The sequence below is a fragment of the Diaporthe batatas genome, assembly GCF_019321695.1.
Source record: "Diaporthe batatas strain CRI 302-4 chromosome Unknown Contig00014, whole genome shotgun sequence".
NCBI classification, from domain to species: domain Eukaryota; kingdom Fungi; phylum Ascomycota; class Sordariomycetes; order Diaporthales; family Diaporthaceae; genus Diaporthe; species Diaporthe batatas.
Genome location: NW_025408561.1, coordinates 1,043,517 through 1,068,500, shown reverse-complemented (window position 1 = coordinate 1,068,500; position 24,984 = coordinate 1,043,517). Strand labels below are relative to the sequence as shown.

Below are 24,984 nucleotides of genomic sequence, written 5' to 3'. Positions count from 1 at the left end.
GAGCATTTACTGCAGTATGAAGGCGCCGTGTATAGCTTTAGATGTATACGGAATAGGGCTGAGGCCACAAGCACCTATCGTATTATAACGACTCAAGCTGTTATCGATATCGTATTCTTTCCAAGCGCTGGGTCTAGAGTGCTTACCACCGTATGAAGGCGCCATGTATGTCCTCGGATATATACGGAATAGAAGCGAAACCACACGTATACGGAATAGAAGCGAAACCACAACCCTAGGTATATAATGCATTTGGACCCCTTTTTACATCAGATGCCTGGGTATGTTCACAGAACATTTTCATAAGGATTTCACAACTGTCAAAACTTCTCCATCACTCCACCTTTGACCCAACTTTAATGCAAACCTTGGAACTCAGCTGGTCGCTGTGTGGAGACTATTCCGCTTTGGGTGATCGGCTGCGTGCTTACGGTAATCCAGCTCCAGTGAAGGCAAGGAAATACTGATCAACTCGAGATGGAGTGTTAGCCTCGCCGCCACCCGGCGCTTCCTCAGATATGCATTAAATGGCGAAACTGGGTTTGAGCTTGGTAATGTTGATGCACACTCCATAATGGCAGAAACGCTGCAAATAACATTCACTAATAGGGTGAGACGGTTCTCGCGACAGCCCATGACCCTAATATAGGGCTTATATAAATCCTCGCACTATTGTTAGTAGAAGGTTTATTTAATAGGTAGTTTATTACTTATTTAATGTTTTCTTAGAATCTTTATTATATATATTATTAAAATAATTATATTAAATAAAGTTTTAAAAAATAAAAAGACTTTTTATAATATAATATTAATAATAAAATTTAAATTAAATTATTATTAATTATAAGTAATAAATTTAATTAATTAATTAAAATAAAAAATACTTTTAATACTTTTATATTAAAAATATTATTATATTTTAATTATTATTTTATAATTTTCTTTTATTTAATTTATATATAATATAATATATTAAAAAAGAACTATTTATATTATTATTTATTATATACTTAGACCTTATATCTACTTTAAGGGATAGTTTCTAACCGATTAGAAGGAGAAATAAGGGAAACCCATGTATTTGAGAATACCGAAGTCCGTGCGCGCAATTGAGTTTGTCCACTGATTGACTTCCGGCGGTGCTTGTGGGGCATCGTTATTGCATGTGTGCTCGGTAAAAAGGGAGGGCACCCAGGTAGGAGGGCCGGGGATGTCCTCTCTCCTAGGAACAACTCACTTGATGACCAGGATACACATGTGCAGACACTGAACCTGACAGAGTTCAGCACCTAGGTATGCTTCAAGGATGTTTGGTTCCTATTTGTGCCGTGCGCTCTGCCTACGATAGTTTTTAGCATCCATCACGGATCGAGACCCGCTCCGAGCAGATCCTCGCTTCTGTGCTCGACGGTCTTTATCCCGAGTGGGATGCTGCCATCATTGGTCAAATCTCACGACAAACTGTTGCCAAGGATGGTGACAGATCCACATTATCCGGGGGAGGCCACAGCCCACCTCGTCGTATCTGGCATCTCCCGGCCGTCCGCCGTTCCCGACAATACCGTGCATAGTAAAGTTGGGCCCCTGAACTTCGATGTTAATGCATGACTCGTCCCGGTACACGACCGCCCGCATCCCGGTTCATTTCCAGGCTCTAGGTGTCTCGTGTTTTTTTGACACGGCGTGGCTTGGCACAATCTCTAGACTTTCTGGTTCCATGCCCGGCTACGTTTTCGTCGATTCTCTTCCGTCTTCCACGAAACCGCCAAAACCATTCAACGTCGTGCTCGTCTCAACCCGCGTGAAGCGACAGGTGCCCCGTAGAAGCATCTTGATTCCATACCTTCGACGTCCAGCGCATGGCGAGATTATAAACCCGAGAACGCACCGCCACACGAGTCGCAGTCCCAGGGCCGCGATTGCCGTCTGTCCCTCCGCGATAAGGCCCACATTGGGAATTGAGGATGACGCCGATGCCGACGCCGACTTCGTCGGACACGTCGTATGACCCTACGACGGCAACACCTACGTATGGCACTGGGGCGGGCCCCCTAACGACAGTCTTCCAAACGCCAGACTTTTGTGCCTCATCATTATGGCACGATGCTATGACACCTCCACTTTACAGCTCTATCTGCATGCCACCGAACTTCAACAATTACTGGAATTGGCAGATAGGCTACTACTCACCGGGCATCTGCCCCTCGGGCTACACCCAAGCGTGCGACTTTACGACATCGCTTGCCACCTTCTCAACGTTCACAGACGAGCACGCGTCGTTAAAATCATGGCCATACTTCGGAGGCGACGTGAAACCGGGCGAGTCAGTGAGGCTTTGTTGTCCAAGCGGATACAACTGCTATTCAACCGGGATGATGGGAGTCGGATGGAGCTACAGCCTCTGCATATCCACAGTGCCGTCCACGACATTGAGGGACCCCGAGGTAACAACCGGCACAGCGTACACGACGACAGAAAACCTGGCATTTGCGATACAAGTAAGGTGGCGGTCGGAAGACTTGAGCATGTTAGAGACGAATCCGACCGTGCCGGGGCAGACAATCGTGCAGACCGAGGCTATAACGCAGGAAGCCACCCCGCAGGCAACGCAAGGCGGAACGAACGTCTCAGAGGCGCCCGGACCATTCTCCCGCGGATCAATTATAATCGCCACATGTGTTTCAATCGGAGTATTCCTGTTGCTGTTATTAACAGCAATATTAACCTGGCGTCTGGCAAGGAAGAGGAAGCAAGTGGCGGAGCTTCAGCAGATGGGCGAAAAAGACAATCATAGTCCCAAGTTGGGCTCCAGCGCTGACACAGTAAGCACCATGTCTTCGGGACCGCATTCGCCCAACCCAGTCAGCCCCTTAACGGATGCGGGAGCGCGCTCCATCGCCGGGACCGTTAGGGGATCCAGGATGGCGGAGATCGACTCGAGCCCGGTCGCCGAGATGGCAACAGGGGACTCCAACGCGGCGGAGTTGGCGGGCGATGCGACCAAGCCGGTGGAGCTCGCCACCGAGGAGAAGCCGATCGAGATAGAGACGAGAAATTTCATCGCCGAGTTACCAGGCGACATGCCGGGCGGCAATTGGAGGGAGGATGTGAACGGTGAGCCGAAACGGATGAATACCCGGAAACAACCAGGAGAGAGCTGGAACTGGATATAATGTCTACTGTGAGCTATGTACAGTACGCACAAATGATAAGATTTAATATGTCGCCCTCAAACGCTACCTGATCAACAAAGCACGACCGCAATCCATCACGGCACGTGTCGGGAGCACTGCCTAGAAGGGCTGTCAAATTCGGGGCCAAACATCACGGGACTCCCCATTTCTCACTCCTCGAAGAGCTGGGTCTAACTATGCAGTGAAATAGAGCTAGCGACAGTGCTATGAACGTTAGGCACGGGCCTTTTTTTGTGTAACCTTCCGCCGGGGTGAAGGGAGGCATACCTAGGCGGTACCGGCATTGCCAGTGGTACTGCAAGTGGAGTGTTGATGCCGCCTGATAACATTAAGCAGGCTAGATCTGCGTGATACCTAGGTAACTTATAATTATGACTTGACAGGATACGAAGTTATGTGGGCCCATTTAGTTGTCCCATTGCAATACCATTTTGTAAATTGGAAAGTGTGTGATAAGTAATTTTCGGATCTTGAATTCTACTCCAGGAGAGCCGTGAGTCTACCTAGGCATGAATTTACGCTTGGAAACCGTGTGCTAGGAACTTCAACTAGTTTCGTTTTCATTCCATGCTCCTCTAAAGCCATACACGGCACCTTTATATAGTAGTAATATTCAAAGACATGGAATTTGAAAGAAAAAAAAACACGAAATACTAATAATAGTCATAAAATACGATCAGTGCACCTGAACTACTGCCACCGTGTGTGGCTTCGGACGTATACGGAATAGAAGCGGGAACAGGTGACTACTACCAATGGACACTTAGACTGATGTACAAGTCTTGGCGAGCATCTATGTCCGATGTAATTAGTATCACGACGAGAAAAGTTTCGCTGGTGCTTACAGCATGTTGGCAGGCTCACTGTGAGCAATTCAATTAGTCCACAAAGCGTAGGTGATCGTCGTAGACCACATCCGCTGTTGTGGATTTGAACATCCTTTGCAAAGGAATATTGTTTCTTGACAGATATCACACAACTTGAAGTAAAAGCTTTGCTAGTTGTTGAGATTTAGTTGCCGGCTCAAGTCAGATTACCGCTGCTTTATTAGCAGCCCGCTCCCCCAGGAAGCCCAGGTGCCCTTTGGAGGCCGTCCCAACTATCACATCGACCCAGCTTCATTTGCGTTCCCAGGCCTGCAAAAATCTCATCCATAGATGCCTGGATTCAGTACACTGTGGCCCGAATGAAAAACAGTTCTTACTCCTGGACCACGCCAAGTGCGGAACTGCTCCTCTTGCGCAGTCTGGTCCTTTCTTTGGGTGGCTCAGCCTGAACGGGCTTGTTCACTGAAATTTGTGATGTAGGCCTGCCAAATAACTTTCCAAGCCTGCTACTTGCTCCGTTGTCTCCATCAGGGGCACCAAAGGTTCCCCAGCTAGCGCGATCTGCACCGTCTGCTGTCATTTTGGCGGACCCCGGTTGGAGTTGTTGCTGCTGCTCCAGGGCTCTCTCCTGCTGCTCCTGAGCCTGTCGCGTGTCCTCTGCCCTATAGAGGCGCCGTTGCTCTATTTCGAACCGTCCGGCGTCGATGGCGGCCTGATTCTTGTCTCGTGCTTGCTGGTTGTTGCCGAACCGGCGGTCTACTGTGTCATTGAGAGTTCCGCGGAGTGTTTCCCCGACCCCCTGGAAGTTGTCAGAATGGGAGAATCGTCAAGGACATAACAAAAGAAAACAGAGATGGTTAGTCACTGGCATATCCACTTACATGAATACCCACTGCCGCGGTTTTGAGACTCTCCAAGGTGGAACGAGGCTCTCTGGGTGCGTCTACGAAGTAGCTGTCTGGTGGCGAATCATTCCTCCCCGGGTATGAGAAGTTTTGCGGAGCACCGTACCTGTTCGTGCTACGCTCGGGCACTGGTGGTGTCGCGATCGAGTCATACACGCCTGTCGCAGAAGGTGATGTCAGAGGGTCGCGAGGAGGAATAATTCGGCGACCGGGTGTTTCCGAACTCTTCCTAGGAGCTGAGTCTAGAGCCTCCTTCGGCGGCCGTGGGGGTATTGTCAATGGAGCAGGTCGGAGTCCGGGCTCGTTGGGAGTAGGCGCTGGCTGGTAATCAGACCCTGGCGTACTGGCTGCCGGTAGCTCGGCGGCGCCTACTCGAGGCTCCTGAACGACTGTGGTTCCATTAGGACCAGTCACCGTGGTGGTTGTGGTGGTGGTGGTTGTTGTTGTGGTCACAGTCTGGCCTGTGTTCGTATTGGTATGAGTTTCACGTTTGATAGTAGGGTTGCTCTGCGTCGCTGGGTCCTGAAGTTGGCTTCCCGGTCCAATCGCCGCCATGTCATTGATACCGTTGCCCTTGGCCTGCCTAGGGTTTGATGTGTTGCTCGAGGACGGGTTTGTCAACGTTGCGGAGGCGTTGGAGCTGCCCTCAGTGGTCAATGAGTTTGTGGTCTCTGAATTGCTGGCGTCAGGGACAGCCAGTCTATTGTCCGACGGCACACTGAAACCCGGATCATCTGTAGGACTCTTGCTCTTGTCCTTTGAAAATAGCTTCCACTTGGATCGTTTCTCCATTGCGGTGTGGTGAGATTCAATATGTTATGCGAACGATTAATAATTACAGCGGTAGCAATAAGAAAGACAACATCGCGGGACAATCACCGGATACCTAGGTCGCGACTAGAGTACGCCCGGGTGCCTTGTTCGCCCAGTCCAGTGGCCTTGCAAGGCGAGTGATTCCTTGCCCGCAATCAGTCGGGGTGACGCTGTATGCCGTCATAGCCCTAGCCACACCCAGGACATGCATGATGATGCAGGTGGAGAAGCGCTGGCCCTGCCGATCAGATCACGGTACATAGTACGGGTATGTCGGGGCTATGGCTTGACCCAATTCAGCCATAAGCCAGATGGAAACGTTATTGGATGTTCTTGAAGTCTTATTCTCATTGAATGGCAATCAAATCTCCGCCTGTGCCTTCTAGCGCAACCATAAATATCAGGACAGGGACCACTGATATCCCAATACTTAAGTAGGCAAATATCCGCCTGGAAATTGCGGCTTTTCATTCCTTTAGTGACCATGAACCGTCCCCAATCGAAGCCGGCATGCAGTCCATGGGTTGCCAAAGTCTGACACGACACTTGACAATCCCAGTTGCCTCCACTTCTTTGAAGATGGATCTACACTAAAGTTGTTCGTGTCCGGCGTGATTCTGTTGCACTGAAAGCACAAGTCGTTGGGCCTTCCAAGGTTGGACCCACTGACATCCATGGATATCTTCCTTCTCCCTTCTCGCCAAGCTGCCCCTTTCCCCAGGTGGGTTCATGTACTGGTTAATCACCGTAAGCATCTGTCCTAGCGCGGGAGGAATCCGCTCCGCCCTGATACCTGGATGTGCATACGTGCCTTGTGGTTGCCTGGCGCACGTGGCAGAGCTGAACCCAACAAATCCAGTGTGGGGCGTGCTTCGCAAGGAAGCTGGCCAGCACAAACGCTGTAGAACTAGACGGGTTCCTCCTCCATGAGAGCCCACACAGAATTTATCCAGAACAACAAAAACACTCAAATAGACACCAGGATTACAAACACGTGGTACTAGGTCCTACCGACGAATTCGGATCCTCATTCTACTCCTAATCTGGCGAGCCGAAATTCTAGGTAACCCAACATGTCCGCCTCTGCAGAAGCCAAAGAACTCGCCCAAGGACGGGAGGCCATGAGGGCCTTGACTGACGCGGGTATGGACCAGCTTGGGGCCTGTCCGTCGCACCTGGTCGAGAGAACCATTGAAATCCCGCTGCCGGATGGGACAAGCAGTCGCACAGTCATCACGCGGCCAGCAAGTCCGGCGCCGAAGGGTGAGGGATACCCCCTCATCGTCCTGTTGTTCGGCGGCGGATGGTCCGGAGGAGTACCTGAGATGATGCTCGCCCCGGCCCGAGGTTTCGCCGCCCTGCTCGGTGCGATCGTCGCAAGCCCTACCTACAAGGTGGCCCCAGAGCACCCGTTCCCGGCGCCGATGCAGAGCGCGTGGGAGGCCGTGTCGTGGCTCTCGCATCCGGAGAATCTCAATGACGGAGTGCTGGCGAACAGTGGTGGCGTGCGATTTGAGCCAGGGCAGGGTTTTGTGGTAGGGGGAGTGAGTGCAGGCGCACATATCGCCGCCGTCATCGCGGGCATCTCTGCCGCGGCCGCAGCGGACAGCTCCAGCGAGCTGGTCCACGGTCTCAGCCCTCTCCGGCACCGGCTGACGGGCTTGTACTTGGGTGTTCCTGCCCTGCTGGCCGACACCGTGGCCCTGCCAGCCGAATATGCGCCGCTGTGGAAGTCGCGGGTGGACAATGCGGACTCGTTGACCATGAGAACGGAGCAGATGCAAGCTTGCGAGAGGAGGCTCGCGCCCGACTTCGGCTCTCCGTGGTTCTCTCCCCTCAACTTGGATATGAGCAGCATCAAGGCCTACCACCCTCCACGGGTGTACCTGCAGGCCGGCGAGCTGGACTGTCTTCGGGACGATGCCGTTGTCTATGACAAAGTCCTGAGCGACAAGGCTGTCGCTGAGACTCGCATCGACGTTGTCAAGGATCTCGGGCACGTTTCATGGGTCACTTTTCCGGTGCCAGATGCTCACACTGATGAGCTCAAGATGAAATCACTTGATGGTATGGCTTGGCTTCTGCAGAGGGGGTGGGATAGAAGCCAGAAACTCCCATACTAGATGCCGACGCCGTGGGGTCAAGTCTACTACTGCGCGGCTACTAGTAGTTCCCTCCATTTGTGAGCAAAGGCATCCGGGGCTCAAATATTGAGGGTTGAATAGCAAATTGGTACTGATTAGTTATCACAAACTAACAAGTACTAAGGTAACGTACTCAAGGAAAAAGAAATTATAGATAGCATACTCATGCACAGGATCAGAGCCGAGAGCTCGGAACGCTGAGCCTCTTAAATCTGTTGCGGTCTTTTCCATGATATTAATTGGCCGATCATGTCATTTGGACTATTCGATATCGTGAAGTATTCAGTTCGGTCTATAACGTAGCTCTTTCAGGCCCTACGAGAGACATGCATGCCTCTGTCAGCTCCTCAAGTGCTGCGAATGGGTGAGGGGGCGGCCGAGCAGCTTCGAAGTGCTCCGTACTGTGGTACCTAGTGGCACCTAGTGGCTGACTGCTTGGCCACGGTGGGGCTCCTTCAAGGTTTCAGCCCCGAGAAAAGATGATGATGTTACCAAGTTTTGGCAGGAACCTCCTCCCGATTCCATGATTCGGTCGCATTGCAGTCTTCCGCCTTAGTCCCGTTGCAAGAACTTTGTAGCCCCCTGGGAGGTTCTCGGCAAGGTTGGGTCGATGGCAACGTCGGCAGTGTTGTGTGCATTCTGCTTCAAGCGGGGAGCCGGGTCTTTACTAGTCAGGACACTCTCATCACCACGACTGAGATCCCCGCGTCGTTTCAAGCCACCCGCATCCATCGAGTGGTGCAAGAGGTGGTCTTCAGACAGCCTCTCTTCCCGAAACCGCTACCGGTACGAAAAACTCAGACAGGCCCGGGATATCCGCATCCTTGAGCTCCAGCCGTCAGACCACTTTGATGATCCACTCCACCTCTCCCTCAAACAGGTCTCCCTCGAGGACCATGCCGGACACAGCTATGAGGCAGTTTCTTATGTGTGGGGGGCGATAAGAGGCGATCGGGAGGTCTCTTGCGACGAGGCAAGCATCCAGGTCACTTCGAATTGCGAGTCGTTGCTGCGGCATCTGCGACTGAGGACTAAGACGAGGAACCTCTGGGTTGACGCTCTCTGCATCAACCAACTGTCAACCTCGGATAAGAATCATCAGGTGCCCCTCATGGGGGATATATTCGAGTCGGCAGAGCGTGTCATCATCTGGCTGGGCCCGGAACGCACCAGCGTGGCCAACTTCTTCCGCAGAGTCAAGCTGTTCAATCCTTTTATATCGCCTCAGCTCTATGTTATGCGCCGCTTCGGCCCTTGGGCTGGGCATGAATTTCGCAGGCTGGACTTTGTCTCCCGCATTGCCAACTGGGCTTGGGTCCACAGTGAGTGCCCCCAGCTCTATGGTCGCATATGTTCTCACTTATCCAGTGGGCCAACTCGCTGACAAAAGAGTAGCTGTACGCAGCGCTGAAGACTCCCGAATACTCGAAGAGATTGGTGAATCCAGCTGGTTTACCCGCGTGTGGACATTGCAGGAGCAACTCCTGTCCTCCAAGGCCGTGGTCGTCATCGGACACCACGAGTGTGCCTGGGCAGCTTTCGTGAATATCTGGGCTTGGAACATGAAATCCATCAAGTCGCTCGGCGGCGAGGAGTCCCCCGTCACACTGCGTTTGCTCACCTGGATTGCCTTTCAGAGCACAACGCAATCAAAAGCCAAGGGCGGCGGCCGCAAGATGCTGAATTCCCAGTTCGACATCTACTCGGGGTTGGTAGAGTGCGCCCGTACGAATGGTGCCACCGATCCTAGGGACAAAGTCTATGCTTTCCTACCGCTGATGCAGAGGATCGAGCCAAATACGGATACTCTGCAGGTCAGATACGATATGTCGTACCAAGAAGTGTACGAACAATTTGCGAGGTATTCGATACGACTGTCAGGGACGCTGAGATACCTGGAAACCCTCCCGCCACTGCAGTACGAGAGTAGCCTGCCGTCATGGGTCATTGATTTGCAAGTTCCGGCCAAGTACCCAATGCGGAGGTGGGCGCATAGCCAACTCGATGCCCAGGCTACGGGAAATAGCAAGGTAGACCTGCGGTTGCTCGCCCAATCCAAGAGAGGCGAGCTGTTGCTGAAGGGATCAAAATTCTCGACGATCAAGAGGGTCTCGTGTGTTGCGCCACTCGAGACCAGAGGGTCGCCTGATTTTGCAGAAGACATTGCCACATGGTTTTGGGATTGGCGGGATACGATCAGGGAAGCTGTGCTCAAAAACGAACTCGCCTGCCCATACTCTTCCTTCGCGGAAGGATTCGACGAATTTTTTGACGGAGTGATGAGGTTCAACCCTTATCTGGGTGGGTGCACCCTATTCATCACGGTATCAGGGCACCTCGGTGTTTCACAGTTCAGTGTTCGCGAGGGAGACGAGGTTGTGCTCTTAGCTGGCTGTACCCTGCCCACTGTGCTCAGAGCTTCAAGCTCCGATCGATATCGCTTCTTCGCAGTCGCGTACCTGGCGGGCATCAGCCATGGCGAGGCCTGGAATCCACGCGACAGCATATCTCATGAGCACTTACAAAGCTTCACACTGATGTAATTAGTGGGTTTATATTAGCATACAATTCACATTCCCCCTTCAAAGTCGAGTTCTGCCTTTTTGAAACCGTTTAAGGTCTGCATCGCCCACTCATAGGTCAGCATTGTGGCGCCTGCGGATGGCACAGTTCGCAGGATGTTAGTGCTCAGACCAGCATAGAGCGCTCTCCAGCCTTCTTCTCTGACTACTGTCTGGAATGTGCGAACCATTCCCCTGTATTTCGGTCTGAGCATAAGATCGGAGCCTCGTCTGGCGCTGGCAAGCCCGAGCAGGAACTCTGGGCCAAGCATTGCACGCCGCTGAATTTGTAGCCTGGTGCGAATGACCTCGTGAGGGTATGTGACACTACTGGCCAATACTTTGGCAAATATCGACGCATATAGGACTGCGAACCAGTTTGCTCCCGGATCGCCAGTGCTTCCACCAGTAAACTTTCGCCTCAAGTACTCGTAGGCCGGGAACTGAACCCCTAGATGGGACACCCCAACAAGCGCGGGCCCCAGGCCAGAGTAGAATGCAGGTGTTCCCTCGTATCGGTACATCTTTCGAGCTGCGTCGAGGCCAGAGCGGTAGTACCAGTGAGGCCGGTGATATGAAGAAGCCGTCATGTCTGCCAAATTTTTGGGACAGCGTCTCTTGGCCCGTAGTGGCTGCGACATGACGCGAACCTTCAGGACCCATATCGGGTTCGTGATTGCAGTGGATGCTAGTCCTGCAAATATCGAGGAGCACATGTTGATGACCACCATATTATCTGCGACCCTGTCAGCACTCCAGGCTTTCTCTTACTATAGTAAATCTGTCTAGAAGGCGCCGGGATGACCACTCACTAAATATATTCTGCAGTACCGCTTTGCTCTTTTCGTACGTTGCAAACCAGAGGGCCCATGTCGGGAGGTATCCCAGAACCATGAGGCCCCCTCCACGATAAAGACCTCTGATTCCCTCCTCTCTCAGTATGACCCGTGCGGTCCCGAAAGTACCCTTGTAGAACCTCTGCGTACAGGCGGGAGACCGATGCCTCCTTCTCAGAATGAAGGACTCTTGGGCTTGGAGGCGGATCTTGATTGTGTCGAGAGGACAAGTCACGAGGCCGGCTACAAAGCCACCAGCAGCACCAGCAACCGCATTCAGCTTTGCTGGTGATGCTTGTCGTACCCAGCCCTCCAGCCCTGGCCTTCCCCCATTTTCGGGCAAATGCCAAGTTGCCATCGCCGGCGAGCCCGTCTGTGCATGTCAACACGACCTCGGGGATGACGCACCGGCGCGTGTCATTGTTGGGTCGACGAACCAAATAATCTCATTTCAAGGGCATTCGCCGTGGACAATGGCAGAACGCGAACGGGTTGCCTGATGCGTTGGAGATAAAAACCCAGGGCGAGATTGGTCAGCAGATCGCCCCCGGGGGCGGTGCTTTTGGCCAGGGTTGTCATAGGTCAGCCAGTACGAGAATAGCCTGAACAGGCCCTGCCCAAAATCCTTTGCGCGACTTAGTAATCAGAAGGAGCCATCGCTTAGATGATCCATCTATAAGAACTTAGACTCCAAACAGACGATATACATTCTGTGTCAAACCAGCTTCCAAGACATACTCTGACATTCTCGCCCCGGCAGGCATAGATACTAAGTACTTAAGTACTTCAGTACTTACCCTAGGGTGCCTGCCTATTGGAGATTGTCCCCGGAGTACTTAAGCACTGACTCGCGGGACGTACATGGTAAGCCAAGGCCAGATCTCGGCCAGCCTAATAAACAGCACGACAAAACCGCGCTCGGGGCATTCAAGGTCTATTATGATTGCTGTTTACAGTGATCTGTTTGACGACTTGGGACATCCCCCTGGCGTGTGGCCCGTCTTGTACAAAGAATAGCGTCAGCTTTTTAGAGTCTCTAAGCTTGCAATCGAGGAAATGATCATTGGTGGATAACGAGAACTGACCACTTGCGTCAATCCACGTTCCAAAGCTGTTAGAGTTGCGCGGTGAGGTGTATCCGCACAGCACGGAGGTACGGACTTTTGAATCGAGCCGGCAACCGGATGCTCGTGCACCGCCGTGCGATCTATTGCGCATAATTACTGTATTGCGGACAGGAATCCCCGAGCGCTCCGTGTCCGCGTCGCGGCTCAGAATTGGCGGTCTAGTATTCTGCAGTGTACTTAAGTATAAAGTATACTAGTAAAGCCCCCTCCCCCTCACCGGAGGCATTGCGCGCCACTGAATTTGCCTCAACAACCACTACAGTCATCTCACCAAGCATCAATGATGGATAGCCTCACCAAGAAGACCATCACCACCAAGCGTGGCTTCGAGTACACGTACTACGTATCCCCCGCCGCATCTGGGAAGCCCACAATCCTGCTGCACCATGGCTTCCCTGACCAGGCCGAGGAGTGGCAGGACCTCATCAATAGCCACCTGAAGCCAGCCGGCTATGGGATCATTGCCCCGGACCTTCTTGGGTACGCCGGGACGTCCAAGCCGACCGACCCCGCCGCGTACAAGTTTGGTGGTATGACTGCCGACGTCGTTGAGATAATCGACGCGGAGAAGCTCGACAAGGTCGTTTCCCTGGGCCACGATTGGGGCTCTCGCGCCGCCCAGATGCTTTACAACCTCCACCCTGAACGGGTAATTGGTCTAGTCATGGTCAACGTGCCGTACATGGGCGCAACCAGGGGTGCATTTGACCTTGATGCGGTGCTGGCGCAGACGCAGCAGGCGTTTGGCTACGGCACGTTTTGGTACTGGAAGCTGTTCATTGCAGACGACGTATGTTACCCGAGACTCACGAGCTTCTTCCCCCCAGAGCAAGGTGGACAAGGTATCGATTGATCATTGGGCTGGCTGTGGGCCGTGACGATGGGTTCACGCTGCTTTCTATGACTGCTCAGATGAAACATCATCTTAAGCCCATGAATTTACTAATTGAAATCGCATCTAGGGCCCGAAGCTGATGGAGGACAATGTGGACATACTGTTTGACATTGCACACGACCCCGAGGCTTGGAAAGACACCTTCTGCACAGAGAACGGGATGCGAAAGGCGCTGGAAAACAGAGGCCAAGGGTTCAACATCAGGCCGCATTCGTATGCCACGGAGGAGCTCAAGAAAGCCTTCGTCGACCGTTTCAAGCGAGACGGCTTCGAGGCCCCAGCATGCTGTGAGCTACTTCTCCCACCTTGGAGGCTTGGAACGGAGACTGCCTCAGGCATTCCTCTCAGAACCCGCTGACATTAGCTCCACCTAGGGTACAGGAGCCACGTTTTCGGGCACCAGAACGAGGAGGCGAATCCCGACAACCAGGTCGTAAACGTGCCGACGCTGTTCCTCGGGTACGAGGGAGATGCCGTCTGCAGGAAGGAGGGCATCCTACCCGCTGTTCAGGCTGGCCTTCTGCCGCAACTGACGAATGTCACCCTTGAAGGTGGTCACTGGGGACTGCTGGAGTTCCCGAAGGAGTTCGGCGAGAGTGTCACTCAGTGGCTCCAAAAGATCTATGGGTCTTAGATTCATCTGAGCATGGGCGTTGGACGATCCGATGCGCAGGTGCCTATATAAAAATGTCCTGGTATCCGTCCGGGCGGTTGAATGTCATGTGGAACTGCTGAATCCCCCACAAATCATCCAAACTGCAAGTATTATGGCTCTATGCGGGACAGACTAACAACCCTCAAGCTGCGAATCAAATCCACTGCTGGTCCTCGGCCTGATCGTCGGCTTTCTCCCACACCTCCTTGCCCTGATTCCGACTCAGCGTAGCGGCCGGCTTCTGGACACCACCGTCTATTTGCTGTGTCGCCGACGCCGCCGACATACTCTTCGTGCGGCCCAGGCCGAACGTGGCCTCGTACGCATCCCTGGTCTCTCGTGTCTTGAAATGCTGCTCTGCCAGACGCGGGTCCGTCTTGAGGAACTCGTGGTGGCGCGCCTCTGGGTCGAAGGCTTGGGGGTCGTCTTGCAGTGCCTGGGACGGCGGGACGAAGCCCTCGGCCCGGTAACGTACCTCGCCTGCGGTGGCGCGCACCGGGAGCAGGTCGCCCTCAAGCTTTTTTCGGTGCCCACCCAACCCGAGCAGCTTCGCTACCAGGGCGAACGGCACCCATGCCCAACACAGGAGGAAGACTATAGATAGCCCTGCGATTAGGATGATATTCCCCGTGGAAAGCATTTTGTTGGACTGTCTTGTGGTCCCGTGCCTGGCGTTTCTTGCGTAGGTCTGTCCCAGTCTCTGAGGAGTATTGTGCTGTATACCTAGGTATTACTTCTGTTAGACTTCCCGCTCCATTCATCACGTTTGGGGCACACTGTACCCGATGGTTTATAGTAGAGATGTCTAGGCAGATTTCTGGCTTTCGTACATCTGCTGCAAGGCTCCGTGAGTATGGTAGGGGAAAATTCCTGTACGAGAGAGACGGAGACTAGATGATGGAGAGCGAGCTCAAATCGTCAGGAAATTCTCATTTCTATGGTTGAGAAATTGTGTGAGCGGAATGAGAGTTAGCGGACGCTATGAGCGGACGGTGGTGCTTAGACTTTGACCGGTGGCCAGCCGGCTTGGAGCAACTCAAGATCGCTGTGCTTTACGTGCTCTAGTAACTCAAAATCTAGGTATCTGTGTCTTCCAGGAGACGTATTTGAGAACATTAAAACCCCCGTCCCAACCCTAATCTCGAGCCAACTGTGGTGCGAAAGCCCCGGAGTCATCACGCACCGTAGAAATGCCTGCTGGCCAAGTCTCGTGGGCATTGCCTACTTATTGCCGCTTGCAACTTGGTAACAGATCACAGTCCAACAGCCAAGACGAAGATGAAGAAGAAGCTGCAGGCGACAGCCAAAGTGCACTTCCCGGTCTTCGGCCAAGATATCATGTTGCTCTTTGTGGGGTGTTTCTTGAAACTGTCTGAAGGTCATGCCCTGCACCAGGATTTTCGAGCTGATGTACTTACTTAAGTATCTAGGCACTTAAGTAGGTATTTAGCGCTAGCCTTGCTTGAATTTGGAGCCGGACAGCGCAGTCTAGCAAGACGGCAGCAACTGGGACAAACATCTTCACAAAATCCCATGAGGTCAGCTGTCTTTGTAACCACCGTTTCGAGGTAAATTCCAAATCATCAATTCATTAGTGAGTATCTACCAGATTCTCATGTGTTGTTACGGATGCCTTTCTTCGAAAGGGATCGACGCAAATACCCGGAAGCCAAGCGTCCAAGGAGAGGCTGCTCCTGTGAAGGCTGCGCTCCGGTAACGGCGCTACTTGAGGATTTCCAGTCACAGTGAGAGTCACTGTAGACTGATCCCACCGCCGCGTGTCGCCCTGACAGCATGCGCACTGTCATCGACGACCACTGGGCCAGTGACCTGCAGACCTGCAAGTGCCAGTATGGAAACCGTTCCGTATTGACAGCAAGAGGTTGTCGCTTGCCCTCCCCGTCTCGATTACCTTTCCAGATTCCCAAAACTTGAAAAACATGAACGAACAAAATTTCAAACTCCACACGATCAGTATCGCGGTTGGGCCGACTGAGCCCAGTGAGCGCTGCGACCTTCCTTCTCCACGGTGTCGCCCTTGGGGGTGGGGAGCTCGACGGGCTCAGAGCTGGTCGGGAAGCTCTTCATCTGCTGCGGAATAATGGTACTGCTGGCGACTCTCTGCGTGCCGTAGTAGCCGTAGGTCTGCTGCTGCAGTCTAAGGAGCTCCGACATGTCTTCGACGCTCGAGACCGAGTCTTGGCATTGCTGGCCTTCTTGGCCTCCCTGGCCTCCCTGGCCACCCTGGCCTTCCTGTACTTTCTGGCCCTCCGGGACTTCCTGGGACTCCTCGCGCTTCCGTCGTCTGAGCTTGCGGAGGCGGTCCACCGAGACAACGGAGATGCATAGGACCGCCAGGGATCCGAAGACGGATCCAAGAATGATTGCGGTCTTTTTGGACTCCGGGTGGCTTGTAGATAGAGGCTTGTTGCTAAAAGGCTGGTTCGGAGGGGTGGTGGCAGTGCTGGGGTCCTCCGTGACGGTCACGTACACAGTCTTTTGACCAGGCACCGGGGTCATTGTATCTCCGGGTGCCAGTGCCGTCCCCGGCCCAGAGGTATCGCCGTCTTGGTCCTGAGGAATAGTCGCGGTATGAGTAATTGTCGTTTCCTCATGAGGTGCCGCACCTAGAGGGGAAGGCAGGTTGTCCTCGAATGCCGGTTGTGTTGTCGTAACAGCTAGAGCTTGGGTGAAGGTAACTGGCGAAATTTCGTAGTTCCCAGTGGACAGGAAGGGGGCCACGCTCGTGTCAGTCAGGACGGGATGAAGCGCGTTCAATTTCTCCGTTGCGAGGCCTCCATGAGAGTCGTAAGAGTCCGTTGTGATCACACTTTCCCTCTCGCCGTCGAGGTAGCAATGCTGGAGAGACGAGCTTCATGATAAATCAGCGGTTGCTTTTCTGTTGGGGCAGCATTGCGATGTCGCTCTTACCAGGTAATGGCGCTCGAGGTTGAAACGGCACCAGTAGTCTGGCAGTCTGGGGCATCACAGACAGGATGGGTGCATGCAGGCGTGTCGAGGATCAAAGTTGGCATTTGAGAGGTGTCGAAGTCGAAGGTCAGTTCGTTTCGCAAGCCTCCCGCGCCGACAGTAGCCATGACGACGAGAGGCAGGTTGCTCGCGTGTCGGGCCCGTTCTCGAGCGGGGAGCTCAATGGGCTTCGCGACAACCAAAAACCATGACAAAGCGGCAAAGATGACAAGACAGAGGATTCTGTGGAAAGGCGTGGGCGACGACATTGTGACGCTGGGTGATTGGGGAGGGGGGAACCGTCCTGAACAGCGTGCCAAGTTGCAGTCAAGAGCGGGGGACTGGCTTCTTGATCACTTCTCACCCGCTATGAGAGGCTGCTGAGTGCCCAGGTGGCTGTAGAAGCGATGAGTCAAGAGGACGAAGAGGAGACGAGGCTGAAAGTTGCAATCAGCTAGGGTTTCACTGAACAGTCACAACAATGCTCACACAGTGGCGGGGGTGCAACAATTGCATGTGCTTTCAGGGCAACCACAAGCCTGAGCACCCGTGAATGCGAAATTTGTTGACGCGCGTCGGCGCCTCGGTCAAGACGCTCAACGGCAGACAAAGTTGGATGATGGCTGATAGTGGATGGTCGCGTGTCGTCCTTGTGATCCCAGTACCTACTAAGTAAGTACCTAAGTACCAGGGAATAAGCCACGGTCAATATCTCCAGAGGAAAGATTGACCCATCAGTGCAGGCCAGTGCATTTGCGTGGTACGAAACGGGCGTCTGTCAGGACAGAAAGAAAACTCGCCTGAGAGGTACAGCTCCCAGCCTTGAGAAGAAAGCCGGCATATTATTAGCATGCTTGAATGCCCTGAGTGTGCAACTTGGACCCGGCAGACGTCCACAACCCGTGTGACTTGGGGTTCTGAAGGCGAGCTTGGAAAAGAAAATGGTTTCATGAGCCCACCGTCTGCCAAAAGCTCAAGGGCTCGTAGTCCACCTACAGGTACGCCTCCCCAGCTTCCAACTGGGCCAAATCTAATGCTACCTGCCGCCGCTTTCTCTGACGCCAGGTCCAGTTCTCTAGGCTCCAGGTGGATAGAGCTAGACTCGAGGAGGTGTGTGAGTCTTGAGGCCCGCTTGTATCACAGCACCATGTCCAAAAGCAACGAGGTGAGCTCAGACAATTCAAACCAAAGAAGGGAGATGTGCATCCAACACCTGGTTCCAAGGTTCCTATTAGACAGGACTGCCAACGACAACAATGGAGCCAATTCTGAGGCAACGGAACAGAGCTGGTCCCGCTCGAAGCATCTTGAGAAGAGTTGATAGATCTCTACCAGGGACGAGTTTTTGATCGTTTACTACATGTGCAGTCACTGCATGAAGGGACCGGACTGTACGCCTTCTCCTTCGGGATGTACCTAGGTGCCTACCTCGGTAGGTAGGTACGTAGGTACTTAATAAGTACCTAGGTACCTAGGTAGGTATGCATATGGGCAAGCTATGGCATGCTGCTTGCTGCTTGCTGGGTTAGGGTTGACGTCCACACGCTCTCGACCTCTTCCATCTGCCAGAAATGCACATTGGATTCGACAAATTGTCACCAAGTATAACTGTAACGCCCTGTCGGAGTGGCCATGGAGTCCCGTGTTGATCTCTATTACTGTATACCAGTAACGAACCCTGGGATTGGCCAGGCAGTGGATTCAGGGTGGAAGAGACCCACCTGAATGACTGGCCAGATGCTGCAATCCCAGACAGTCGCCCATTGCTGGTCGGGGAGGCTTGGTGGACAGAAAGCGGATCGACACAATGCGCGGCTGTGAGTGTCACGGAGCAGATGGCTACGCCTTAAGTCGGTCCTCTGCCCATGGAAGTGCAGTTGACTAACTCTCCTCGATTCCTCCACAAACTTCAATGTTGTCAGCCTTATAGGTCGCCAGCATCGTTTGCAACTACTCATGCCCGGTTCCTCCCCGCAGGATGCGCCACAAAGGTATTAGCGGGCGGCTCGCGATGCTGTCACTCTCTGTCGTGTTTGTTCTCTGGTATCGCGACACATTGGCAGAAATGTTCGGGCCGGCCCAGAGTCTCTTCCCTGCCTCTGGTGAGTCGGGTGTTTTTGTCGGCCGACCTGCCGTTCTGGTGATGTTGGCTGACTAGGGTGGGCAAGACCGAGGCACACATCCCCAAGCCACCGTGACGCAACCTGCAACACCTCCACAGCAGGCGTCTGTACATGATACTTGCGGGGGCGGGCCTGGCGAAGACTTCGGCGTCGCGGCACCCCAGACGTTGGAGAACGTGGACGACTTCGTCCGGGCCATTTTTGATCCTGCCGATGCGACCTTTGAGCGGCTTGCGTGCCCTGTGCCGCCACCTTCAGTCTTGGCACGCTACGAAACACTGAGCTCTGCAGCCAATACGCGTCGCAACACGGCTCTCAAGATCTTCAAATATTACTTTGCCCTGGATGTGACCCAGGTTGTTGATCTCTTGCCCCGGCTTGTCGGAAGTGTCGTGGAGGCAATCCGCTTCCTTGGCCCCCAGCACTGCGTCCTCTCAATCGTCGGGGGGAACAGCGATGATGGAACCACCTTGGTGCTTGATGCAATACGGCCCGAGCTCGACGCCTTGGGGATCGGCCGCTACTTCTTCGAAACCAGCAGTGTCGATCCCCCGGACGGGCCCCCGGACGGGCATGACCAACGGCAGCCAAGTTCGGCCAATATGAGGAACCTTGTGTTGAAGCCCATGCTCGATAATAGACGCCTATACTCGGAAGATACAACCATCATCTTTCTGAACGACGTCGCTATCTGCATGGAGGATATACTCGAGCTGGCCTATCAGCGGATCCACCTGGGCGCTGACATGACATGTGCAATGGATTGGAACTCTGCCGGACGAGACCCCATATACTACGATGTCTGGGGCTCGCGGACGTTGACGGGCGAATCCTTCTCCAGAGACCCAGAGGGCAAGGGGAGTTGGGACGAGGCTTGGAATCTTTTCTGGAACGATTATGAGACAAAAAGTCGATACAGCACCCGCCTGCCCTTTCAGGTGTTCAGCTGCTGGAGCGGTGCGGTCACCTTAACGGCAGACCCTATTCTGTACGGGGACCTGGGTTTCAGGAATCCTGACTCAGAAGAATGTTTCCATGAAGGGCCGGCTCTGTTCTGCAAGGACCTGTGGTATAAGGGCTGGGGCAAGATTTCTGTCGTGCCCAGTGTTAGTCTCGAGCACTCGACTGATCAGGGCAGGTCACTCAAGGCTCTGAAAGGCTACACCTCGACATGGGTCGGGCCGGAACAAGACGAGAAATCCAAGATCAGGTGGCAACAACTTCCGCCGGAACAGGTGAAATGCATGAAGGATGGGGGCGCCAGATTGGAGGCCCTGGAAGAGACTGGGACCGGATCGTCGCTGTGGTCGCGGAAGGCCAAGAGATGGAACCGAAAGCATCAGAGACGGTGAGATCGAAACAGACAACGCGCTCGAAATCACCACGCAGCCATGCCACTCTTCCACCAAGTCATACAACCAGTGAGCGATTCCCAACAGCTTACATGGCGTCTTTGACAAATGCATCAAGCCCAACGCAGACGCCGGCGCAGGCCTGAGGAACGCCCGGCTGCCAATCACGTGCGTGTGACTGGCAGATACGATGTGGACTTCGCAATATAGGCCCGTGATGGGTTGGCTTCTTGGATTGAAGTTAATTTTCATTCGATATTCACACCACTCTCGAGAAGTGTTGTCGAAGGGCCCTGATGACCAATACCTAACAAACGGGGCCGGCGCGCTATGCGAAGGGCCTGGACAAGGCCACCCCCGGTCAGTTGGGCAGCCCTGCGGGAGTCCTCAGCCTAGGCAAATAAGACCGCCACCGGGTTGGGCCACAACAGCTCAACAATAGGGCAGCCATTACCGAGAGCCTGATAACGTTTGGAACCGCCCTCACTTCCTCAGATCGGAAGGTCACCTGAGCTTTTTTTGGCCAATGCCTGGGACCAGCACCCGGCGCCCGGCTGCGCTGCGGCATCGCTCTAAAAACGTGCAGGCGAAAGTGCACGATCTCGGGGTCATTTTCGGGTGCTATTAGGCGCAACCTAAAAAGCCACTGGCCACCAAGTGGGTTTGGCAAATAAGTGCCAACCAGATGACAGCTCGAAAGAAGAGGCAGCGCGCAGCACAAGAGTGTATGCTGACGGGGCTCGTCGCCGTCGCCAACTGTCGCCAGGTCACAGCACGACGCCTTCTCGGCCCACTGATTGGGTCAGCTGCCGTCGGCAAAAGGCAGTGAGGGCGTGAGGTACTTTTCAACCGTCGCGTGCACTGTCGCACTACTGCGCGACATTTCGACAGCGGGCGGCGTTCCTGACTGCGTCACGCTCACCCTGGGAATCCACAAGGCCCGAAGCTTTCCTTGGGCACCTATTTCCCGCTGCGGGCAGTCAGGGAATGGCCCTGGTGACCAACACCTCCAACATGCTCAGCGTGTCAAACAACCAGATCCGCCCCTTCTGCCTCTCGGTTGCTTTCGATTTATAAACGCCTGCCCCCCCCCCCCCGGCTATTTTCCCCGAGCGCTGTCACTGTCATGGATTCTTATTCCACGCTCTTTCGTCATTGGTCGTGAATCATGCTTTCTCTCTCCTCGTCAGTGCGATAGGACTTGATAGCAAAATGTCATCGTACTACACGGAAAAGCACCGCCACTCCAGACGACGTGAGCTCCCCGTCGCGGGGACGGTGATGCGTCGGGTTGAAGTGAGGAGACCATCATTGGAGAAGTCTCCACCGCCCGCTCCTGCGGCTCCCTCGGTCAAGGACTCCACCAAGGAACCTCCCAAGGAACCTAAGAAGGAGGAGCCCAAGGAAGCGTCTCAAGAGAAAGACGTTGCACCCCCGCCAGCGCCGGAGTGGTCCAAGTGGGAACCGATCGAGGGGGCTGGTTGGGACGGCTACTGGAGAGCAAAGGCAACAGAGGATGGTGAGTATCATGTGTACATCAAGGAGAAAGATGAAAACAACGCTGACGATGAAGGGCAGGTGGATGGGTTTACCAGTTCACCAAGGACTTCTCAACAATATGGGAGCAAAAGCCCGTTGAGGCCGCTCCTCCAGCCAAGTCGTCGTCGGCGTCAGCGTCGGCAGCCGCCTCGGCACCCCCAGCTGGTGAGCCAGTGCGATTTGAAGAGACCGCTGCTCCTGCTCCTGCTTCTGCTACTGCGATTCCACTCCCTGAGCAGCCGCCACCGTCCGCCGGCTATAATGAAACGGCCGAGAGCGGCTGCACCTGCGCATTTTGCTACTACAATGCTTCTGCTGCTGCTGCCTCGCACTCGCTGCCAGATGACTTTGCCGCCCTAACAGTCAGTGGTAACAGAGACGCCAGCCACAGCCACCACTACCAGTACACACAAGCAACACCAGCAACAGAAAACCCCGCCGCCGCCGCCGAGCAAGGCCTCGTCGCCGCCAGCCAAGCAGGCTACCCAGCCACCGCCATCCACCCATCACAGGAAGTCACCTGCCGTCACAGTCCAGGGGCTGCCTCCGCCGCCCGCTCCAGAGCCAACAAAAAAGGTAGTCGCCACCACTCTCACTCTTCCCACAAACCCACCCATCACCGTTCCCTTGATTCCGACAAGGCCTCTCGTCATCCGAAGGAAATTGGGGACGTCGTGAGCGCCGAGAAGGAGAAGAAGTACGACCCGGTGAAGATCGTAGACAACTGGGTGTGGGAATGGGGTTACGGTGCTTGAACGCGTAGGACTGTCACACTGACGGCCTCATTCCCGTCAGCTGGAAGAGGGGGCGGGGGTTGCGCGAAATGATAATGTGATATCTGAAAAGGCCCAGCGTTCAAGCTGGTATTACTGTTAGCCCTCAAATATAGAGAGACATCCTCTGTCATATGATATCGGCCCAACGAAATAGATTCCCATCGTTTGTTCACTCCATTTGAATATCAGTGACCGCCACTTTGCAAACTGGTCGCGATGTACGTACGACCTTGATAATTGGCGCAACACACGGTGTTTTTTGTGCAACGTGCTCGTCAAGTTCTGCCAGTCTATCAACTTTCTTTGTTTACATCTCCCAGCTATGTGGCATGTCACATTCTTCAGCAAACGACAATCCTGAACTTTCCCGTCCCGTCCAATGTCCCGCCGGATATCCCGTCTCCCAGACGGCAGAGCCAGCCCCTGGGACGCAAAAGTCTGTCAAACCGACTCGATTCCTTTTCAGGACGCGGCTTCGTTGCCGAAGTACACGTTTTTACGTCCTCCTCGGCACCTCAAATAGAACAGTAAGAATGATGGAATCTCAATGCTCTCAGCAGCATTTGGTCTATTTTCTTTCGCCGGCAAATTCATGGCGTCTCCTGTGTTGTATCTCCAGTAAACCCACCCCGGGTCTCCTTTGCTTGAATCTATCTTCTTTTTCAGTAGCATTTTGAGAATGAGTACGAAAATGCATCGATACACGAATGCGGCGCCCTACTCTCATCTTTTAGAGTATCGCCTTCCGTCACCGACCGCTCCCAGCTCCTCCGGTACCCCTGGGGGTGTCGGACATCACGCCCGTGAGGCCAGCTTGTCTGAGCCAGCATTCGGCAGCCGCACGGTGAGCTCAAGTCGTGCTTTTGAGGCTTTCACTATCAAAGATCATGCATTGCCCCTCAACCTCGCCCAGACGCCGACCACCTTTTCGGCAGAGCCGAGGTCAAGCTCGAGTGCATCAAGAACACGATCGTTTTCTTCCCCAGGTGTATTTGCTCTGGCAATTTCGTCGACTCCAAGTGCATTCGAGAGTGAAATAAATTCTTCTCCGCGGCTGACAGGAACCACTGCGGTGCCGACCACTACCGCTGCCGTCACTGGGGACACCGTCCAACCCTCTCTTTCCTCTCATACTACAGAGACAGCACCGATTCAAACCTCGACGGTATCCCCGGTTGATATCGGATCAGCTCGAACCACTGGAATAATTATAGGCAGTGTCCTGGGCGGAACAGCCGTGCTCGTCTTTGCCATGCTGGCCGTCATTTACTTGGCCTGGCGCAGGCGACGCGCGAGACGAGACCAGGCCGGCAGAGGAGGAGACACGACCGAACAGCAACTCAACGAAGCCACCAGCCGAGCAGGCGATGTCAGAAATGATTCTGAGGGGCAGAAACGGTCGAGGGAGAGCCCGACGATCGTGCCATTACAGAGCATCACAATACCGAGGCCTATGACTCTCCGGTCAGAGCCCATTATCAATGACATATCGCCCATAACCCCTATCGTACCTCATCCAAGCCGCTGGACCTCGGAGAAGGCAGGCATCCCGTCCCCCGCGGGCCACACAGCCATCATCGACACCGAGCCGAACCTGCAGCACCATCCCCTTTTCGACAACACACATTACAACAACGAAAGCCACGCGAATACCGTGCATGAACCCCACGCCATCTCCCCATGCTCATCGTCGTCGTCGTCCCCCGCACCAAGTCCCCCGTCCCCGGCCGCCACCGCCGCAGTAGCAGCCGAAGCCGAGGCGCAGGCGCTTGCCAGCTTCCTCTTCTTTGACAGCCCGTCCTCGCGGTCGAGCAGGCGGCCCTCGACGCGCGACAGCTCGGCGCCGTGCACCGCCCTGGGCGTGCCTCCCCCGCTACACCGCGGGCCGCCGCCGCGCCGCCGGCACACGGCTAGCTCGAGGAACGGCTCGGGCTCGTCTGTGAGTGGCAATGCCGCTGTCGGTGTCGGCATGGCGAGCTGGACGGGGCAGGACGCGCCGCCTCCGCCGCTGCCCGCGAGGAATGGTGCGAGGAGCAAGAGCTTGCGTGGTGCTGAGCGTCCGGCGGCTTGGATATGATGGGTGTTGGGATGAACTGGTATAGGAGGGCTGACACAAGAGGAATCGCGAGAATTGCCTTTTAATTACGATTCATCGGCTTGGCTCCTGGTGAGGCTGTCCAGAGACGTACATGTCTTGACCCATATCCTGAGTTCCCTAAATTGTGATCAGAGAAAAGATGAAAGCCGCGGCAACCCCATGCCACTTG

The 24,984-nt window shown here is 54.1% G+C and overlaps 11 protein-coding genes across 11 annotated transcripts; 7 read left to right on the top strand and 4 right to left on the bottom strand.

Moving 5' to 3' along the window:
- Positions 1–1,753: 1,753 nt before the first annotated feature.
- On the top strand, positions 1,754–3,173 carry KVR01_010960 (uncharacterized protein; the record flags this gene model as incomplete). The annotated part of the gene is made up of 1 exon (XM_044788948.1): positions 1,754–3,173. The coding sequence occupies exon 1, from the start codon at positions 1,965–1,967 to the stop codon at positions 3,171–3,173; it is 1,209 nt and encodes a 402-aa protein (XP_044640107.1). The 5' UTR covers positions 1,754–1,964.
- Positions 3,174–4,043: 870 nt separating this feature from the next.
- On the bottom strand, positions 4,044–5,928 carry KVR01_010730 (uncharacterized protein). The gene is made up of 2 exons (XM_044794150.1): positions 4,903–5,928; positions 4,044–4,820 (listed from the first exon to the last, which is right to left on the bottom strand). The coding sequence occupies exons 1-2, from the start codon at positions 5,716–5,718 to the stop codon at positions 4,395–4,397; spliced, it is 1,242 nt and encodes a 413-aa protein (XP_044639877.1). The 5' UTR covers positions 5,719–5,928; the 3' UTR covers positions 4,044–4,394.
- A 742-nt stretch (positions 5,929–6,670) lies between these two features.
- KVR01_011094 (uncharacterized protein) lies at positions 6,671–8,131 on the top strand. Its single transcript, XM_044786908.1, has one exon. It carries the CDS (start codon positions 6,813–6,815, stop codon positions 7,860–7,862), a length of 1,050 nt encoding a protein of 349 aa, XP_044640241.1. The 5' UTR covers positions 6,671–6,812; the 3' UTR covers positions 7,863–8,131.
- A 693-nt stretch (positions 8,132–8,824) lies between these two features.
- On the top strand, positions 8,825–10,432 carry KVR01_011028 (uncharacterized protein). Its single transcript, XM_044792424.1, has 2 exons — positions 8,825–9,205; positions 9,279–10,432. Exons 1-2 carry the CDS (start codon positions 8,995–8,997, stop codon positions 10,424–10,426), a joined length of 1,359 nt encoding a protein of 452 aa, XP_044640175.1. The 5' UTR covers positions 8,825–8,994; the 3' UTR covers positions 10,427–10,432.
- On the bottom strand, positions 10,422–11,772 carry KVR01_011012 (uncharacterized protein). The gene is made up of 2 exons (XM_044781929.1): positions 11,257–11,772; positions 10,422–11,180 (listed from the first exon to the last, which is right to left on the bottom strand). Exons 1-2 carry the CDS (start codon positions 11,636–11,638, stop codon positions 10,453–10,455), a joined length of 1,110 nt encoding a protein of 369 aa, XP_044640159.1. The 5' UTR covers positions 11,639–11,772; the 3' UTR covers positions 10,422–10,452.
- Positions 11,773–12,690: 918 nt separating this feature from the next.
- Positions 12,691–13,936, top strand: KVR01_010782 (uncharacterized protein; the record flags this gene model as incomplete). The annotated part of the gene is made up of 3 exons (XM_044793167.1): positions 12,691–13,197; positions 13,370–13,589; positions 13,677–13,936. 3 exons carry the CDS (start codon positions 12,691–12,693, stop codon positions 13,934–13,936), a joined length of 987 nt encoding a protein of 328 aa, XP_044639929.1.
- A 175-nt stretch (positions 13,937–14,111) lies between these two features.
- KVR01_010949 (uncharacterized protein) lies at positions 14,112–14,597 on the bottom strand (the record flags this gene model as incomplete). The annotated part of the gene is made up of 1 exon (XM_044786913.1): positions 14,112–14,597. One exon carries the CDS (start codon positions 14,595–14,597, stop codon positions 14,112–14,114), a length of 486 nt encoding a protein of 161 aa, XP_044640096.1.
- Positions 14,598–15,928: 1,331 nt separating this feature from the next.
- Positions 15,929–17,196, bottom strand: KVR01_010760 (uncharacterized protein; the record flags this gene model as incomplete). The annotated part of the gene is made up of 2 exons (XM_044783090.1): positions 15,929–16,829; positions 16,889–17,196. The coding sequence occupies 2 exons, from the start codon at positions 17,194–17,196 to the stop codon at positions 15,929–15,931; spliced, it is 1,209 nt and encodes a 402-aa protein (XP_044639907.1).
- A 1,351-nt stretch (positions 17,197–18,547) lies between these two features.
- KVR01_010946 (uncharacterized protein) lies at positions 18,548–20,402 on the top strand (the record flags this gene model as incomplete). Its single annotated transcript, XM_044785768.1, has 2 exons — positions 18,548–19,029; positions 19,096–20,402. Exons 1-2 carry the CDS (start codon positions 18,906–18,908, stop codon positions 20,400–20,402), a joined length of 1,431 nt encoding a protein of 476 aa, XP_044640093.1. The 5' UTR covers positions 18,548–18,905.
- A 1,099-nt stretch (positions 20,403–21,501) lies between these two features.
- On the top strand, positions 21,502–22,892 carry KVR01_011003 (uncharacterized protein). The gene is made up of 2 exons (XM_044789950.1): positions 21,502–21,921; positions 21,981–22,892. Exons 1-2 carry the CDS (start codon positions 21,615–21,617, stop codon positions 22,694–22,696), a joined length of 1,023 nt encoding a protein of 340 aa, XP_044640150.1. The 5' UTR covers positions 21,502–21,614; the 3' UTR covers positions 22,697–22,892.
- Positions 22,893–23,408: 516 nt separating this feature from the next.
- Positions 23,409–24,794, top strand: KVR01_010797 (uncharacterized protein; the record flags this gene model as incomplete). Its single annotated transcript, XM_044784927.1, has 1 exon — positions 23,409–24,794. One exon carries the CDS (start codon positions 23,409–23,411, stop codon positions 24,792–24,794), a length of 1,386 nt encoding a protein of 461 aa, XP_044639944.1.
- Positions 24,795–24,984: the final 190 nt, after the last annotated feature.